The 19,684-nt window shown below is 39.9% G+C and overlaps 2 protein-coding genes across 2 annotated transcripts in view; one reads left to right on the forward strand and one right to left on the reverse strand.

Annotated features, from left to right (window-relative positions):
- Positions 1-3,372, forward strand: part of ANKRD27 (ankyrin repeat domain 27) — a 72,883-nt gene extending 69,511 nt beyond the window's left edge. Inside the window, exon 31 of the mRNA XM_038753423.1 lies at positions 3,306-3,372. The gene's annotated coding sequence lies outside the window, so the exon portion shown is untranslated. The remainder of the gene's footprint in view (positions 1-3,305) is intronic.
- On the reverse strand, positions 91-16,726 carry PDCD5 (programmed cell death 5). Its single transcript, XM_038753428.1, has 6 exons — positions 16,623-16,726; positions 5,219-5,259; positions 4,306-4,367; positions 3,549-3,640; positions 1,869-1,940; positions 91-937 (listed from the first exon to the last, which is right to left on the reverse strand). Exons 1-6 carry the CDS (start codon positions 16,686-16,688, stop codon positions 890-892), a joined length of 381 nt encoding a protein of 126 aa, XP_038609356.1. The 5' UTR covers positions 16,689-16,726; the 3' UTR covers positions 91-889.
- Between the last annotated feature and the right edge of the window lie 2,958 nt (positions 16,727-19,684).

Below are 19,684 nucleotides of genomic sequence, written 5' to 3' on the forward strand. Positions count from 1 at the left end.
TTATTTTAACTGACATAACTGAGTACAAAATATTACAGTACTTAATTTTCTTCCCATTTGTCTTACAAACCCTTAATTGTCACTCAAATACCATGGCTCACAAATGTATTTTATTAATGAAACAGCATTTCCCTTACAAACACATTTTGTAACCGTTAAAAATGTTACAAAATACAATAATGACGTCAAATGAAAGTAGTTAATGCAGCTTGTTGTGGACATGCAAAAATGATGACATGGTAACGTGACACGTTAAGTTTCAGATAAGCAACCATCACAATCCTTACACAAATCATATTATTTCAAACAGGAGTGTATTCTTTTAATGTGATTCTATGGAACTGTAGCAAACGAACCAAGGAACGGCACACAGCAAGCAAACTTGCTATGCAAAACAAGATCTAAAGAGTTACACATGCTTTAAAGTTGGATAGCATATATTCAAGATTTGACACTGCAGTATTTCAACAAAAATAATAGCTGCTGCTCCTGGCATCCTATTTTTATTCCTTACTTAGAGGTGCAAGAGCACCTTTCTGGAAGGCCACATTTCTTCCCAGGGGCATCACAAAGGAAGCATTTATAATTGCTAAAAAGACATTGATGTTGCCCAAGACACCTGAAAAACCTCGTGGAAAAAACAGAGGGGAAAAAAATCCTCAATGATTCCCACAAAATAAAGTTCAAAATAGGCCCTCTAATACTATAAAAAAGCACTTTGTCCAAATAGTTTTTTTTACATGACATATCATTTTATTTACCTCTCTCAAAATGCATACACAGAAGGAAAACAGTAAACTTCAGGCAGATCTTCGCCTCAGCAAGTACTGTAGCTTTAATTTCCTAACATTTTTCCAAGGAATTTGGCATAGTCTTTAAATAGTAGAATTCAATAATCATCTTCGTCATCAGAATCCATTACTTTTCTTCTGTTGAACTGGGGGGGTGGGGAGGAGGAAGGTAAAGGCACAGCATAAGAAGATGATGAAAGGTCTATAATGTGGGTTTCAAAAATTTAGGAAAAGTATAGGGCAGCTTATTCAAAGTCTAGCGGTTTGGGAATTTTGGAGGGGGAGAAGCAGCATGGCCTAGTGCAAAAGAGCCCGGGGCCTAGAAATCGGAGGATCTGGGTAGTTCTAATCCTGGCTCTACCACCTGCCTGCAGTGTGACCTTGGGTAAGTCACTTCACTTCTCTGTGCCACAGTTCCCTCATCTGTAGGGGGGATACAATACCGGTTCTCCCTGCTGCTTAGACTGTGAGCCCCATGTGGGACCTGATTCTCTTGTACCTACCCCAGCGCCTAACACAGTGCTTGACGCTTAATGAATACAATTCCAAAAAACATTTTCTAATTAATATTATTAATTATTATTAATTATTAATATCCAATTAATATTTCCACAGGGGAACCCCCACTTTCAGAGTACCGTTCTATGATTTTTATAACCGAGGAGTACTTTATGCAGAAAGTTGGTGGCAACTCCACATTTCTAAGACAGACCATTCTACAAAAAGATCCTCTGTTACTAGTGATACAACAATAATAATAACGATGGCACTTATTAAGCACTTACTATGTGCAAAGCACTGTTCTAAGTGCCGGGGGGATACAAGGTGATCAGGTTGTCCCATGGGGGGCTCACAGTCAACCCCCAGTTTACAGATGAGGTAACTGAGGCCCAGAGAAGTTAAGTGACTTGCCCAAGGTCACACAGCTGACAAGTGGCGGAGCCGGGATTTGCACCCATGACCACTGACTCCAAAGCCCGTGCTCTTCCCTACTAAGCCACGCTGCTTCCCTACAATGGGTCTGTGCAATTCAGTTAACTATTCAACATTTAATTTCTGATATTTTGGAAAACTCACCTTTACTGTCATTTTTTTTTCTGTTTGCTGGCTTACTTTTTCAAGAATTTCTATTAACCCTTGCTCTGATACCTAAGACAGGAGGAGAAAAAATAAATAAATCTTTTGTAGCAAGTTTCCTTTGCAGAAGCAGTTTAATAAGAAAAGGCCAATTAAAGTGCAATGCATGAAACTCTGATCATTTCAGGGCACTGAAATAAGAAAACTTTTTTTTTTTAAAAGCCCAATTAAAGTGAAATGCATGAAACTCTGATCATTTCAGGGCACTGAGAGGAAATCTTTTAATGGCAGAAGTATAGGAAATTACATTTTACCTAGGACATTACTTGTCATCAGCAGGAAACGGAGAAGAAGGTGCTAATTTAAGTACTTTTTCTGCAGTACTGATTCCAGTGAGAACAAGTGGCCCATTACCCTAACTCTGCATGTGGCACTTCTAACTTTGACAGGTGTGACAGGTGTGTGGAGGAGAAAAATTGCTAAAAAAAAGGTGAAGGGAAACACTAAATCAAGGAATCCTATAACTTCCCAAAACCACTACCCTAAAAAACTGAGAAAAGAGTACAAATTATGCAACATGTACTCTTACAATCAATCAATAGTATTTGAGTGCCTACAGTATGCAGGGCACACAAGGGAGAGTATGAGTTAGAAGACAAAGGGGATCATTGGTAGAAATTTGGTACATCAGTGGAAATCTAACCAGTCTCGACGAAAAGAAAATGGAGTAAATGAGGGATTCAATGGTCATTTCACCACTGATGGTGAAAATTAAGAGCAAGCTTCAAACCCTGATCCTTGGCTATGTGCAACAGAGCAAGTGGGACCATGCCCAGACACCGACTTCCAGTAAGTAAAAAGAACTGTCACTTCTTAAATTAGCCATCAAACATCTATCATCATTCTGCATGCACCCACTAATAACTTAAACCTTAGGGCATTCTTGGTTATAAATATCCTTCCTTCCACCAAATGGTAATTAGCAGTGAAAGTATCTTCTAATCATTCTCACTGCTTCTGTAGTTAGTGCAAGCAGCCATTATATGTAGGTTAGGCACATTTTGCTTTTTTTTAGATCTTGTGTATACAGGTTGAGATCCGAAACTAAAGTTAACCTAGAAAAATTTTACTTTACCAAGAGATCTTTTTACCTTTACCCATTTAGGTTCGGGTTCAAAGTTAGTGGTATCCCCAGGTTATCGCTGTGCTAATTAGTCCATTAAGTAAATTCACAGATTGGACTTTTTATGAATAGTGGCCTTTTTGTGTTTGGGATTACTCATTCTATTAGGGATTCAAGGACAGAATGAGTAAAATGAAATCCAAAATGAAACTTACTTTTAGCAGAAGTTTCACTCTCCCCTCTTTCTCCCCAGCCTTTACCAAAGTAATAAAGTGTGCTTTTCACCGTCACCATTTCTTTCATTTTCTCCTCAGAAAATGAGTGCACAGTGCTTCTTTGGGGTGTATTTCAATGGTGTGGGGACTGGATGGCAAGGCAAGACAACTATACTCCTTGCAAGTTAAAGAGAACAATTTCTCCCTTTCCCACTCCCCTTGATCGCTGAACATAAACCACCCAACTACTATTGTGAATTTGTTTTTAAGTCATCATCATGAAACTTTCATCAGAAAAGTGACCTCAATATGAAAAAGTAAGCACCAACAGTTTGAACCTACCTTCCCACTTAGTTTTCCATATCTTGCCATTTGTATAAGATAGTTCTCCACTGCTTTAGCCTTCTCAGGCTTGACAAGTGCTAAATTACTTACTGCAAAGACCAAAAAAAAAATCAGCTTTGTTACATTTATATCGTATCGATTCCTACACCTATTTTTATACTGGCCTATAAATGAAAGGAAGCCAGTCAAATATATCTGCTCCTTAATGCAACTCTGAAAATTCAGTATAAAATGTTGATTAGCTAGTCTCCTATTTTATCAATTTAACTCTCCTCAACAAGTGTACGTTGAGGTAAAAGTAAATTAAATAAATCTTCTTTATACAGTGTTCGCGATAAACCGTAACTCGTCCTGAGCAAGTGGCTTTTTGCAAAACTGCTTTAATGTACCAGTCCCACAAATACCTATGATTTTTTGAAATGGTTTAAAATTAATCCAGGTAATGTTAAAATTGTAGCTTAATTTAATATTTTGTTTAAGAAATAATCATTTTTTCAAACTTCCTTTCATTCTTTATCCCTATTATTCTTAAACCAAAGAGCCTTATATCCTAAGTACAGAAGAGACTGTTCTAAGGTATTGGATTTGCAGACCTCATGCTCACCTAAACATTTATTTGCAATGCATTCGACATTAAATTTACAAGTAACAACAATTATATCTCAGTTATCTACTGCCTTCCACTCACCTAACTCAAAGACAGTATTACTTCAATAACTGGGAAATTTTACTTAAAGAAAGGGGGCATGCTTACATCTGGCTCGAGCTGACTGATCCAGAACTTGAGCTAGAATATTGTTTCTCATTTCCGCTTCTCTGTAACAGAAACCCAGTTACACAAAGGCAATCAGAACTGCAATTTCAACACCTCTAAGAAACAAAACACATAAAAATATTTCTGAACTTAAAAAAAAATGTAGAACACACACCTAAAATCAACTAGTTGAATTCTCCCATATTATAAAGGGGGATTGAAGGTCAAAGATATCAAATCTGAACCCAGTGATTATGTTTATCACTTTTGATTCCTGAAATCCTTCAGAAATGAATTTACACACCTCTTAGTAGATCGACCAGTGGCATTTATTGGGCACTTTATGTGGGCAGAGCACTGTAACAAGCACTTGGCACTGTACTGAAAAAGCAGAATACCCATAGCACTACAACATCCAGAAATGACACCCAACTAGGCAAAACTCATAATAATAAGTAGGGAGAACTTAGGGTGATGCCATGAATCAGGGCACACTTGGATGACATTTTTACTCTCTTTACAAGAGGGCACATTGGTCAGAAGCAGCAAACGTATTTTTGTGGGTTTGGCACTTTTCTCATTTACTTGGCCTCTCAATGCACCAGTTATATATAGTAAAGCATTTTTCTCCATCAAAAACAATGGCCAAAATAAAGATTGCCCTACGAAGGGAGATATCCAATTTGGTAAAGTTGTGATATTATTTATGGAGCGCTTCCTAAGTTACTGAAGTGTTGGGGCAAATATAAGATAATTAGGTCAATGTCCAAGGTAGACAAATTCTTTCTGGATGCTAACTTTTCCCTTATTGTCCAAACATCAAACTCCAGATTGGTAGTATTGGAAAACGTAAAGAATGTACAGTAAAAATCCAAACTTGGTAAGAACAATACTTCAAAACTCTTGTTCAGACCTATGCTTTGCCTCCTGTTGGGCCGGGTCGCCAGAAGGGTCCTGAAAGGCAAGAATTACATTTCCCATTTAGTCAAACAATTTGGTAATGAAATGAGAATCACTATATTACATTTTTTTATTCAGCCTAGACCACTGATGCATTAGAAACAGATTTGCAACTGTACTTAGTGAAAGGAATGAGATTTGCAGTTTCCATTCTGCAAAGAGCTTTGAAAATATACTTCTGAGTCATCGCAATAATTTAACTGTTCAATAAATCAATCACTTGTATTAACTGAGCGCTTACTGTGTTCAGAGCACTGTACTAAGCATTTGGGAGAGTCCAAGATAAAAGACTTGACAGACGTATTCCCTGCCTACAGCAAGCTTACAGTCTACAGTCAACTCCAAGCTTATAAAGTCAATTCAAGGCACCTATTCTCCATTGAAGAGGAACACAATTTTATCTATACCATCTTTTGAGAAAACTGGGATAGGATTCCTCTTTCCACCTTCTCCAGCTGTTCTAGGTTTGGAGAGATGAGGATTTAAATTCTTCAAGAATTACGGGACTTGACAAATAAGTTTCCAGCACATCCACACTATCGTACATTCCCTATTCCAAGCTTGACAACACAAATTCAAACATTTGCACTGAGTGGGAAGCAGCATAAGGTAGGTCTGGCCAATCTGGATTTATGACATTTGAATAATTTTCAAAAACTGAGGACAGTCTAAAAAACTCTGGGACTATCCTGGCTACTTTTCAGGTATCTGAGGATCATGTCTCATTCCCATCTGCACAATGTAGGTGCTTAATATTAGTATCTGAGGATCATGTCTCATTCCCAGCTGCACAATGTAGGTGCTTAATATTATTATTTCTTATGCTCTTGGTGATTAGCTCTTAAGTAAAAAAAAATTTAAAACCCCAAACTATTTTTTGTTAGGATTAGCCTTTTACCCACAAAATCTAGAACCTCCTTTATGGATGCACATTAACAAATTGTGTGGATTTATGTGTATTATGATGATGATGAAATGTTGGGTTATTCACAGAAAGGGAACACAGCTAAAGAATTAAAATCAGAACCTCTTCCCAAAATGGGGCTGGTGATAGGGAATTTATATGTGTGGAGAAACTGCTGTTAACAGAAGACGACTAATCCAAAAGAGCTCAGCCCTACGGCCAACCTTCTTCCTAGCCCTCTGCCTCTCAACTTCGTAGGGAAAGTGGCAGGAGATGTTCACAAGTCAAAACATGTTCTGCAACCAGGCAACAAATTGAGTAACAAATTGGGGTTCTACGAATCATCACAAGTTAATACAATGAACCTCTGAAATTAGGGCTATTTTATAAACCAAGCCAGATAAAATCCAAAGCCACTGTTGTATTGTGATGAAGCCACGATTAGAGGATTCAAATGGTCAACAGAAGGATTTTCCTAAGGAAGAGGGCATTCAGAAGCAAAATAATGGTTGGAGGTGAGCCCTATCTTATGCTCACACAGTTTACACTCAATACTGTGTGTAGGTCACTGTACTAAGCACTTGAAAAAGTACCACATAACTATTTATTTTACTTGTACATATCTGTTCTATTTCATTTTGTTAATATGTTTGGTTTTGTTCTCTGTCTCCCCCTTCTAGACTGTGAGCCCACTGTTGGGTAGGGACTGTCTCTATATGTTACCAACTTGTACTTTCCAAGCGCTTAGTACAGTGCTCTGCACACAGTAAGCGCTCAATAAATACGACTGATTGATTGATTGATAGTGGAAATGTTCCTTGCCCTCAAGGAGTTTGCAATCTAGTGGAGAAGACACACTATGATGACATAGGAAGAAGGAATATGGGATATGCATGTGAATTAGTGCTTAAGTATATCACTATGCAAGTTATGAATAGAAGAGCTACGGGAAGGTGTAAATACTCAGCTGCTGAGGTGGCACCAAGGAATAGGCAGAAAGGGAGGGAATAAATGCAGGGGCGATTAGAAATTAATCAGAGGATATGGGATTTCAGAAGGGCTTTGAAAATGGGAAGAACTATGATCTGTCAAATTTGAAGAGGGAAGGAGTTCCAGGCAACAGGGAGGCGTGAGCAAAAAGTCAGCAAGGGGAAATATAAGAATGAGTGTGTGAGCTGGGGTGTGGTGGGAGAAGAGAGAAGATAAGTAGGAAAGCGTTCATTTATTCATTCAATCATATTTATTGAGAGCTTACTGTGTGCAAAGCACTGTACTAAGCACTTGGGAGAGTACAATATAACAACAAACGGACACATTTCCTGCCTTAAAACCACTGAAGAGCTTCTAGTTGATGCAGAGGACCAGGTAACCATTAGAGAGATTTGAGGAGTGGGGAGATGTAGGCAGAACATTTTAGAAAAACAATCTAAACTGTGAGCCTTCTAGACTGTGAGCCCATTGTTGGGTAGGGACCGTCTCTATATGTTGCCAACTTGTACTTCCCAAGCGCTTAGTACAGTGCTCTGCACACAGTAAGAGCTCAATAAATATGAATGAATGAATGAATATGATAAATACGAATGAATGAATGTTTACTATTCTATTTTGTTAAGGATGTGCATTTAGCTTTAATTCTACTTGTTCTGACGACTTGACACCTGTCCACATGTTTTGTGTTGTTGTCTGTCTCCCCCTTCTAGACTGTGAGCCCATTGTTGGGTAGGCACTGTCTCTATATGTTGCCAACTTGGACTTCCCAAGCACTTAGTACAGTGCTCTGCACACAGGAAGCGCTCAATAAATACGATTGAATGAATGAATATAATAAATGCGATTGAATGAATGAATATTTACTATTCTATTTTGTTAATGATGCGCATTTAGCTTTAATTCTATTTGTTCTGACGACTTGACACCTGTCCACGTGTTTTGTTTTGTTAGACTGTGAGCCCACTGTTGGATAGGGACCGTCTCTATACGTTGCCAACTTGTACTTCCCAAGCGCTTAGTATAGTGCTCTGCACACAGTAAGCGCTCAATAAATACGATTGATTGACTGATTGGTTGATTGTCTGTCTCCCCCTTCTAGACTGTAAGCCCGCTGTTGGGTAGGGACCATCTCTATAACGTTGCCAACTTGCACTTCCCAAGCACTCAGTACAGTGCTCTGCACACAGCAAGTGCTCAATAAATACGATTGAATGAATGAATGAATAAATACGATTGAATGAATGAATATTGAATATAATAAATATGAATGAATGAATGTTTACTATTCTGTTTTGCTAATGATGTGCATTTAACTTTAATTCTATTTGTTCTGACGACTCGACACCTGTCCACATGCTTTGTGTTGTTGTCTGTTTCCCCCTTCTAGACTGTGAGCCCGCTGTTGGGTAGGGACTGTATATGTTGCCAACCTGGACTTCCCAAGCGCTCAGTACAGTGCCCTGCACACAGGAAGCGCTCAATAAATGTGATTGAATGAATGAATAAAAATAATAAATACGAATGAATGAATGTTTACTATTCTACTTTGTTAATGATGCGCATTTAGCTTTAATTCTATTTATTCTGACGACTTGACACCTGTCCACATGTTTAGTTTTGTTCTCCGTCTCCCCCCTTCTAGACTGTGAGCCCACTGTTGGGTAGGGACCGTCTCTATATGTTGCCAACCTGGACTTCCCAAGCGCTTAGTATAGTGCTCTGCACACAGTAAGCGCTCAATAAATACGAATGAATGAATGAATATAATAAATACGATTGAGTGAGTGAATGAATATTTACTATTCTATTTTGTTAATGATGCGCATTTAGCTTTAATTCTATTTGTTCTGACGACTTGACACCTGTCCACATGTTTTGTTTTGTTAGACTGTGAGCCCACTGTTGGGTAGGGACCGTCTCTATATGTTGCCAACCTGGACTTCCCAAGCGCTCAGCACAGTGCTCTGCACACAGGAAGCGCTCAATAAATACGATTGAATGAATGAATGAATATAATATGATTGAAGGAATGAATGAATATTCACTATTCCATTTTGTTAATGGTGCGCATTTAGCTTTAATTCTATTTGTTCTGACGACTTGACACCTGTCCACGTGTTTTGTTTTGCTAGACTGTGAGCCCACTGTTGGGTAGGGACCGTTTCTATATGTTGCCAACTTGTACTTCCCAAGCACTCAGTACAGTGCTCTGCACACAGTAAGCGCTCAATAAATATGACTGAATGAACGTATAATATAATAAATACGATTGAGTGAGTGAATGAATATTTACTATTCTGTTAATGATGCGCATTTAGCTTTAATTCTATTTGTTCTGACGACTTGACACCTGTCCACGTGTTTTGTTTTGCTAGACTGTGAGCCCACCGTTGGGTAGGGACCGTCTCTATACGTTGCCAACCTGGACTTCCCAAGCGCTCAGTACGGTGCTCTGCACACAGTAAGCGCTCAATACATACGATTGAATGAATGAATGAATATAATACGATTGAGTGAATGAATATTTACCATTCTATTTAGTTAATGATGCGCATTTAGCTTTAATTCTATTTGTTCTGACGACTTGACACCTGTCCACATGTTTTGTTTTGTTAGACTGTGAGCCCACTGTTGGGTAGGGACCGTCTCTATATGTTGCCAACCTGGACTTCCCAAGCGCTCAGTACAGTGCTCTGCACACAGCAAGCGCTCAATAAATACGATTGAATGAATGAATATAATAAATACGATTGAGTTAATGAATATTTACTATTCTATTTTGTTAATGATGCACATTTAGCTTTAATTCTATTTGTTCTGACGACTTGGCACCCGTCCCCGTGTTTTGTTTTGTTAGACTGTGAGCCCACTGTTGGGTTGGGACCGTCTCTATACGTTGCCAACCTGGACTTCCCAAGCGCTCAGCACAGTGCTCTGCACACAATAAGCGCTCAATAAATACGATTGAATGAATGGATGAATATAATACGATTGAAGGAATGAATGAATATTCACTATTCTATTTTGTTAATGATGCGCATTTAGCTTTAATTCTATTTGTTCTGATGACTTGACACCTGTCCACATGCTTTGTGTTGTTCTCCGTCTCCCCCTTCTAGACTGTGAGCCCACTGTTGGGTAGGGACCGTCTCTATACGTTGCCAACTTGGACTTCCCAAGTGCTTAGTACAGTGCTCTGCACACAGTAAGTGCTCAATAAATACGACTGAATGAATGAATATATATAATAAATACGGTTGAGTGAGTGAATGAATATTTACTCTTCTATTTTGTTAATGATGTGCATTTAGCTTTAATTCTATTTGTTCTGACTACTTGACACCTGTACACATGTTTAGTTTTGTTCTGTCTCCCCCTTCTAGACTGTGAGCCCGTTGTTGGGTAGGGACCGTTTCTATCTGTTGCCAACTTGTACTTCCCAAGCGCTTAGTACAGTGCTCTGCACACAGGAAGTGCTCAATAAATACGATTGAATGAATGAATAAATATAATATGATTGAAGGAATGAAAGAATATTCACTATTCTACTTTGTTGATGATGCGCATTTAGCTTTAATTCTATTTGTTCTGACGACTTGACACGTGCCCATGTGTTTGTTTTGTTAGACTGTGAGCCCGCTGTTGGGTAGGGACCATCTCTACACGTTGCCAACTTGGACTTCCCAAGCACTTAGTACAGTGCTCTGCAAACAGCAAGTGCTCAATAAATACGATTGAATGAATGAATGAATATTACGATTGAATGAATGAATATTGAATATAATAAATATGAATGAATGAATATTCACTATTCTGTTTTGCTAATGATGTGCATTTAACTTTAATTCTATTTGTTCTGACGACTTGACACCTGTCCACATGTTTTGTGTTGTTGTCTGTCTCCCCCTTCTAGACTGTGAGCCCATTGTTGGGTAGGCACTGTCTCTATACGTTGCCAACTTGGACTTCCCAAGCACTTAGTACAGTGCTCTGCACACAGGAAGTGCTCAATAAATACGATTGAATGAATGAATATAATAAATGCGATTGAATGAATGAATATTTACTATTCTATTTTGTTGATGATGCACATTTAGCTTTAATTCTATTTGTTCTGACGACTTGACACCTGTCCACATGTTTTGTGTTGTTGTCTGTCTCCCCCTTCTAGACTGTGAGCCCATTGTTGGGTAGGGGCTGTCTCTATATGTTGCCAACTTGGACTTCCCAAGCACTTAGTACAGTGCTCTGCACACAGTAAGCGCTCAATAAATACGACTGAATGAATGAATATAATAAATACGATTGAGTGAGTGAATGAATATTTACTATTCTATTTTGTTAATGATGCGCATTTAGCTTTAATTCTATTTGTTCTGACGACTTGCCACCTGTCCACATGTTTAGTTTTGTTGTCTGTCTCCCCCTTCTAGATTGTGAGCCCGCTACTGGATAGGGACCGTCTCAATATGTTGCCAACCTGAACTTCCCAAGCGCTTAGTACAGTGCTCTGCACACAGTAAGCGCTCAATAAATACGATTGAATGAATGAATAAATATAATATGAATGAATGAATGCTTACTATTCTACTTTGTTAATGATGCTCATTTAGCTTTAATTCTATTTATTCTGACGACTTGACACCTGTCCACATGTTTTGTTTTGTTGTCTGTCTCCCCCTTCTAGACTGTAAGCCCACCGTTGGGTAGGGATCGTCTCTATACGTTGCCAACTTGGACTTCCCAAGCGCTCAGTACAGTGCTCTGCACACAGCAAGCGCTCAATAAATACGATTGAATGAATGAATATAATAAGTACGATTGAGTTAATGAATATTTACTATTCTATTTTGTTAACGATGTGCATTTAGCTTTAATTCTATTTGTTCTGACGACTTGACACCTGTCCACACGCTTTGTTTTGTTCTCTGTCTCCCCCTTCTAGGCTGTGAGCCCACTGTTGGGTAGGGGCTGTCTCTATATGTCGCCAACCTGGACTTCCCAAGCGCTCAGCACAGTGCTCTGCACACAGTAAGCGCTCAATAAATACGATTGAATAAATGAATATAATACGATTGAAGGAATGAATGAATATTCCCTATTCTACTTTGTTAATGATGCGCATTTAGCTTTAATTCTATTTGTTCTGATGACTTGACACCTGTCCACATGTTTTGTTTTGCTCGACTGTGAGCCCACTGTTGGGTAGGGACTGTCTCTATGTGATGCCAATTTGTACTTCCCAAGCGCTTAGTACAGTGCTCTGCACACAGTAAGCGCTCAATAAATACGACTGAATGAATGAATATAATAAGTACGATTGAGTGAATGAATATTTACCATTCTATTTAGTTAATGATGCGCATTTAGCTTTAATTCTATTTGTTCTGACGACTTGACACCTGTCTACATGTTTAGTTTTGTTGTCTGTCTCCCCCTTCTAGACTGTGAGCCCGCTGTTGGGTGGGGACCGTCTCTATACGTTGCCAACTTGGACTTCCCAAGCGCTCAGCACAGTGCTCTGCACACAGGAAGCGCTCAATAAATACGATTGAATGAATGAATGAATATAATACGATTGAAGGAATGAATGAATATTCACTATTCCATTTTGTTAATGGTGCGCATTTAGCTTTAATTCTATTTGTTCTGACGACTTGACACCTGCCCACATGTTTAGTTTTGCTAGACTGTGAGTCCACTGTTGGGTAGGGACCGTCTCTATACGTTGCCAACCTGGACTTCCCAAGCGCTCAGTACAGTGCTCTGCACACAGTAAGCACTCAATAAATACGATTGATTGATTGATTGTCTGTCTCCCCCTTCTCGACTGTGAGCCCGCTGTTGGGTGGGGACCGTCTCTATACGTTGCCAACCTGAACTTCCCAAGCGCTCAGTACAGCACTCTGCACACAGTAAGCGCTCAATAAATACGATTGAATGAATGAATGAATATAATACGATTGAATGAATGAATATTGAATATAATAAATATGAATGAATGTTTACTATTCTGTTTTGCTAATGATGTGCATTTAACTTTAATTCTATTTGTTCTGACGACTTGACACCCGTCCACGTGTTTTGTTTTGCTCGACTGTGAGCCCACTGTTGGGTAGGGACCGTCTCTATATGTTGCCAACTTGGACTTCCCAAGCGCTTAGTACAGTGCTCTGCACACAGTAAGCGCTCAATAAATACGATTGAATGAATGAATGAATATAATACGATTGAAGGAATGAATGAATATTCACTATTCCATTTTGTTAATGATGCACATTTAGCTTTAATTCTATTTGTTCTGACGACTTGACACCTGTCCACGTGTTTTGTCTTGCTAGACTGTGAGCCCACTGTTGGGTAGGGACCGTCTCTATACGTTGCCAACTTGGACTTCCCAAGCGCTTAGTACAGTGCTCTGCACACAGTAAGCGCTCAATAAATACGACTGAATGAATGAATATAATAAATACGATTGAGTGAATGAATATTTACCATTCTATTTAGTTAATGATGCGCATTTAGCTTTAATTCTATTTGTTCTGACGACTTGCCACCTGTCCACATGTTTAGTTTTGTTGTCTGTCTCCCCCTTCTAGACTGTGAGCCCATTGTTGGGTAGGGACTGTCTCTATATGTTGCCAACTTGGACTTCCCAAGCGCTTAGCACAGTGCTCTGCACACAGGAAGCGCTCAATAAATACGATTGAATGAATGAATGAATATAATACGATTGAAGGAATGAATGAATATTCACTATTCCATTTTGTTAATGATGCACATTTAGCTTTAATTCTATTTGTTCTGACGACTTGACACCCGTCCACGTGTTTTGTTTTGCTCGACTGTGAGCCCACTGTTGGGTAGGGACTGTCTCTATGTGATGCCAATTTGTACTTCCCAAGCGCTTAGTACAGTGCTCTGCACATAGTAAGCGCTCAATAAATACAATTGATTGGTTGATTTAGCTTTAATTCTATTTGTTCTGACGACTTGACACCTGTCCACACGCTTTGTTTTGTTCTCTGTCTCCCCCTTCTAGGCTGTGAGCCCGCTGTTGGGTAGGGACCGTCTCTATACGTTGCCAACTTGGACTTCCCAAGCGCTCAGTACAGTGCTCTGCACACAGTAAGCGCTCAATAAATACGATTGAATGAATGAATATAATAAATACGATTGAGTGAGTGAATGAATATTTACTATTCTATTTAGTTAATGATGCACATTTAGCTTTAATTCTCTTTGTTCTGACGACTTGCCACCTGTCCACATGTTTAGTTTTGTTGTCTGTCTCCCCCTTCTAGATTGTGAGCCCGCTACTGGATAGGGACCGTCTCAATATGTTGCCAACCTGAACTTCCCAAGCGCTTAGTACAGTGCTCTGCACACAGTAAGCGCTCAATAAATACGATTGAATGAATGAATAAATATAATATGAATGAATGAATGCTTACTATTCTACTTTGTTAATGATGCGCATTTAGCTTTAATTCTATTTATTCTGACGACTTGACACCTGTCCACATGTTTTGTTTTGTTGTCTGTCTCCCCCTTCTAGACTGTAAGCCCACCGTTGGGTAGGGATCGTCTCTATACGTTGCCAACTTGGACTTCCCAAGCGCTCAGTACAGTGCTCTGCACACAGCAAGCGCTCAATAAATACGATTGAATGAATGAACATAATAAGTACGATTGAGTTAATGAATATTTACTATTCTATTTTGTTAACGATGCGCATTTAGCTTTAATTCTATTTGTTCTGACGACTTGACACCTGTCCACACGCTTTGTTTTGTTCTCTGTCTCCCCCTTCTAGGCTGTGAGCCCACTGTTGGGTAGGGGCTGTCTCTATATGTCGCCAACCTGGACTTCCCAAGCGCTCAGCACAGTGCTCTGCACACAGTAAGCGCTCAATAAATACGATTGAATAAATGAATATAATAAATACGATTGAATGAATGAATATTTACCATTCTATTTAGTTAATGATGCGCATTTGGCTTTAATTCTATTTGTTCTGACGACTTGACACCCGTCCACGTGTTTTGTTTTGCTCGACTGTGAGCCCACTGTTGGGTAGGGACTGTCTCTATGTGATGCCAATTTGTACTTCCCAAGCGCTTAGTACAGTGCTCTGCACACAGTAAGCGCTCAATAAATACGACTGAATGAATGAATATAATAAATACGATTGAGTGAATGAATATTTACCATTCTATTTAGTTAATGATGCGCATTTAGCTTTAATTCCGTTTGTTCTGACGGCTTGACACCCGTCCACGTGTTTTGTGTTTGTTGTCTGTCTCCCCCCTTCTAGACTGTGGGCCCACTGTTGGGTAGGGGCTGTCTCTAGATGTTGCCAACTTGGACTTCCCAAGCGCTTAGCACAGTGCTCTGCACACAGGAAGCGCTCAATAAATACGATTGAATGAATGAATATAAAACGATTGAAGGAATGAATGAATATTCCCTATTCTACTTTGTTAATGATGCGCATTTAGCTTTAATTCTATTTGTTCTGACGACTTGACACCCGTCCACGTGTTTTGTTTTGCTCGACTGTGAGCCCACTGTTGGGTAGGGACCGTCTCTAGATGTTGCCAACTTGGACTTCCCAAGCACTTAGCACAGTGCTCTGCACACAGTAAGCACTCAATAAATACGATTGAATGAATGAATATAATACGATTGAAGGAATGAATGAATATTCACTATTCTACTTTGTTAATGATGCGCATTTAGCTTTAATTCTATTTGTTCTGACGACTTGACACCCGTCCACGTGTTTTGTTTTGCTCGACTGTGAGCCCACTGTTGGGTAGGGACCGTCTCTAGATGTTGCCAACTTGGACTTCCCAAGCGCTTAGTACAGTGCTCTGCACACAGTAAGCGCTCAATAAATACGACTGAATGAATGAATATAATAAATACGATTGAGTGAATGAATATTTACCATTCTATTTAGTTAATGATGCGCATTTAGCTTTAATTCTATTTGTTCTGACGACTTGCCACCTGTCCACATGTTTAGTTTTGTTGTCTGTCTCCCCCTTCTAGACTGTGAGCCCACTGTTGGGTAGGGGCTGTCTCTAGATGTTGCCAACTTGGACTTCCCAAGCGCTTAGTACAGTGCTCTGCACACAGGAAGCGCTCAATAAATACGATTGAATGAATGAATATAAAACGATTGAAGGAATGAATGAATATTCCCTATTCTACTTTGTTAATGATGCGCATTTAGCTTTAATTCTATTTGTTCTGACGACTTGACACCCGTCCACGTGTTTTGTTTTGCTCGACTGTGAGCCCACTGTTGGGTAGGGACCGTCTCTATACGTTGCCAACCTGGACTTCCCAAGCGCTCAGCACAGTGCTCCGCACACAGTAAGCGCTCAGTAAATACGACTGAATGAATGAGGGCAGGGGTGGAGGGCGAGGAGGGGCCTTGTTTTTGGGCGCTCACCCCATGCTTCGCCTGCAGCTCTGCCAACCTCTGCTTCCTCAGCGCGTCCAGCTCCTCGTCCGCCATTGCCGTCCTCGCCGGAAGTCGGCCGTCCCCACCGGAAGTCAGCCACCCTCACCGGAAGTCGGCCGCCTCCCGCCGGGCGCGAGGCGCGGCCCGCCACACTGCGCAGGCGCCGGGGGGCCCTCAGACACAACCAATCCACCCCCGAGCCGCCGCCGTCGTCCCGGCCGGCGGAGGCCCGATTAATCGATCGCAGATGACCGCCGGCGCCCCCTTACGGCCATTCATTCATTCATTCATTCATTCATTCATTCATTCATTCATTCATTCATTCATTCATTCATTCAGTCCTATTTATTGAGCGCTTCCTGTGTGCAGAGCACTGTACTAAGCGCTTGGGAAGTCCAAGTTGGCAACATCTAGAGACGGCCCCTACCCAACAGTGGGCCCACAGTCTAGAAGGGGGGAGACAGACAACAAACACAAAACACGTGGACGGGTGTCAAGTCGTCAGAACAAACGGAATTAAAGCTAAAAGCGCATTATGAACACAATAGAAGAGTAAACATTCATTCATTTGTTTATTTTATTTCGTTAGTCTGTTTGGTTTTGTTCTCTGTCTCCCCCTTTGAGACTGTGGGCCCACTGTTGGGTAGGGACTGTCTCTCTATGTTGCCAACTTGGACTTTCCAAGCGCTTAGTACAGTGCTCTGCACACAGTAATTGCTCAATAAATACGATTGATGATGATGATGATGATAATAATGGCATTTATTAAGCGCTTACCATGTGCAAAGCACTGTTCTAAGCGCTGGGGAGGATACAAGGTGATCAGGTTGTCCCACGGGGGGCTCACAGTCTTCATCCCCATTTTACAGCCGAGGGAACTGAGGCCCAGAGAAGTTAAGTGACCTGCCCCAAGTCACACAGCTGACAGTTGGTGGAGCCGGGACTTGAACCCATGACCTCTGACTCCAAAGCCCAGGCTCTTTCCACAGAGCCACGCTGCTTCTCTACGTACATACTCTACATAAAGTAAGTGCTCAATAACTATCATCATCATCATCATCATCAATCGTAATTATTGAGCGCTTACTATGTGCAGAGGACTGTACTAAGCGCTTGGGAAGTACAAATTGGCACCATCTAGAGACAGTCCCTACCCAACAGTGGGCTCACAGTCTAAAAGGGGGAGACGGAGAACAAAACCAAACATACTAACAAAATAAAATAAATAGAATAGATATGTACAAGTAGAATAAATAAATAAATAAATAGAATAATACTATGACTGACTGTCAACCCAGGGCAATGAGTCTTGAATTTGGGACCTACAGTAGTAAAACTACTGGTCGGTTCTCCTGTTTCAGGACCCTGCAATAGCCTCTTCGCGGAGCTCGTGGAATGTAAAACATCCAAAACCACCCATTTTACGGATGGGCTGCTGAGGTGCTCCCGAATGACTCGTTTAAAGTCAGAGTCAGATGCTTGTATATATGTTTGTACGTATTTATTACTCATTTATTTATTTATTTATTTATCTTCCTTGTACATATCTATTCTATTTATTTTATTTTGTTAGTATGTTTGGTTTTGTTCTCCGTCTCCCCCTTTTAGACTGTGAGCCCGCTGTCCGGTAGGGACCGTCTCTAGATGTTGCCAATTTGTACTTCCCAAGTGCTTAGTACGGTGCTCTGCACATAGTAAGCGCTCAATAAATACGATTGATGATGATGATGATGATATGTATATTTATATATGTATGTATACATATATATGTGTATATATGTATGTATATATGTATATGTATATATCCTGTATATATGTTTGTACATATTTATTACTCTATTTATCTATTTATTTATTTATTTTATTTGTACAGATCTATTCTATTCATTTTATTTTGTTAGTATGTTTGGTTTTGTTCTCCGTCTCCCCCTTTCAGACTGTGAGCCCGCTGTCGGGTAGGGACCGTCTCTAGATGTTGCCAATTTGTACTTCCCAAGTGCTTGTACGGTGCTCTGCACATAGTAAGCGCTCAATAAATACGATTGATGATGATGATGATGATATGTATATATATGTATGTATACATATATATGTGTATATATGTATGTATATATGTATATGTATATATCCTGTATATATGTATATATGTTTGTACATATTTATTACTCTATTTATCTATTTATTTATTTATTTTATTTGTACATATCTATTCTATTCATTTTATTTTGTTAGTATGTTTGGTTTTGTTCTCCGTCTCCCCCTTTTAGACTGTGAGCCCGCTGTCGGGTAGGGACCGTCTCTAGATGTTGCCAATTTGTACTTCCCAAGTGCTTAGTACAGTGCTCTGCACATAGTAAGCACTCAATAAATACGATTGATGATGATGATGATATGTATATATATGTATGCATACATATATATGTGTATATATATGCATGTATATATGTATATGTATATATCCTGTATATATGTATATATGTTTGTACATATTTATTACTCTATTTATTGATTGATTTTACTTGTACATATCTATTCTATTTATTTTATTTTGTTAGTATGTTTGGTTTTGTTCTCTGTCTCCCCCTTTTAGACTGTGAGCCCACTGTTGGGTAGGGACCGTCTCTAGATGTTGCCAACTTGGACTTCCCAAGCGCTTAGTACAGTGCTCTGCACATAGTAAGCGCTCAATAAATATGATTGATGATGATGATGATGCTTGAAATGCAGGATTTTAAAGCAGCGTGGCCTGGTGGAAACAGCACGGGCTTGGGAGTCGGAGGTTGTGGGTTCCAAAAGCTGTTGGGGCAAATCTAATGGCTTCACCCTCACTGGGCAAATTTTAGAAGGGAAATGGTTCTCATTGCCACCTCATCAACCCAAAGTGTTATCTCTGTCTGTTCAGGAGAAACCCGGAATCCATGCAAGTTGGAATAGGGGGAAAAAAAATGCATTGGGAGAAATATGACAAGGGAGTAGCCAAGTCTCCTTGACTCCAGAGATGGGGTTGTGCATGTATTAAAGCTTTCAGATAACCTGCGTGGGGAGGGGAG

The sequence above is a fragment of the Tachyglossus aculeatus genome, chromosome 11, assembly GCF_015852505.1.
Source record: "Tachyglossus aculeatus isolate mTacAcu1 chromosome 11, mTacAcu1.pri, whole genome shotgun sequence".
Taxonomy (NCBI): domain Eukaryota; kingdom Metazoa; phylum Chordata; class Mammalia; order Monotremata; family Tachyglossidae; genus Tachyglossus; species Tachyglossus aculeatus.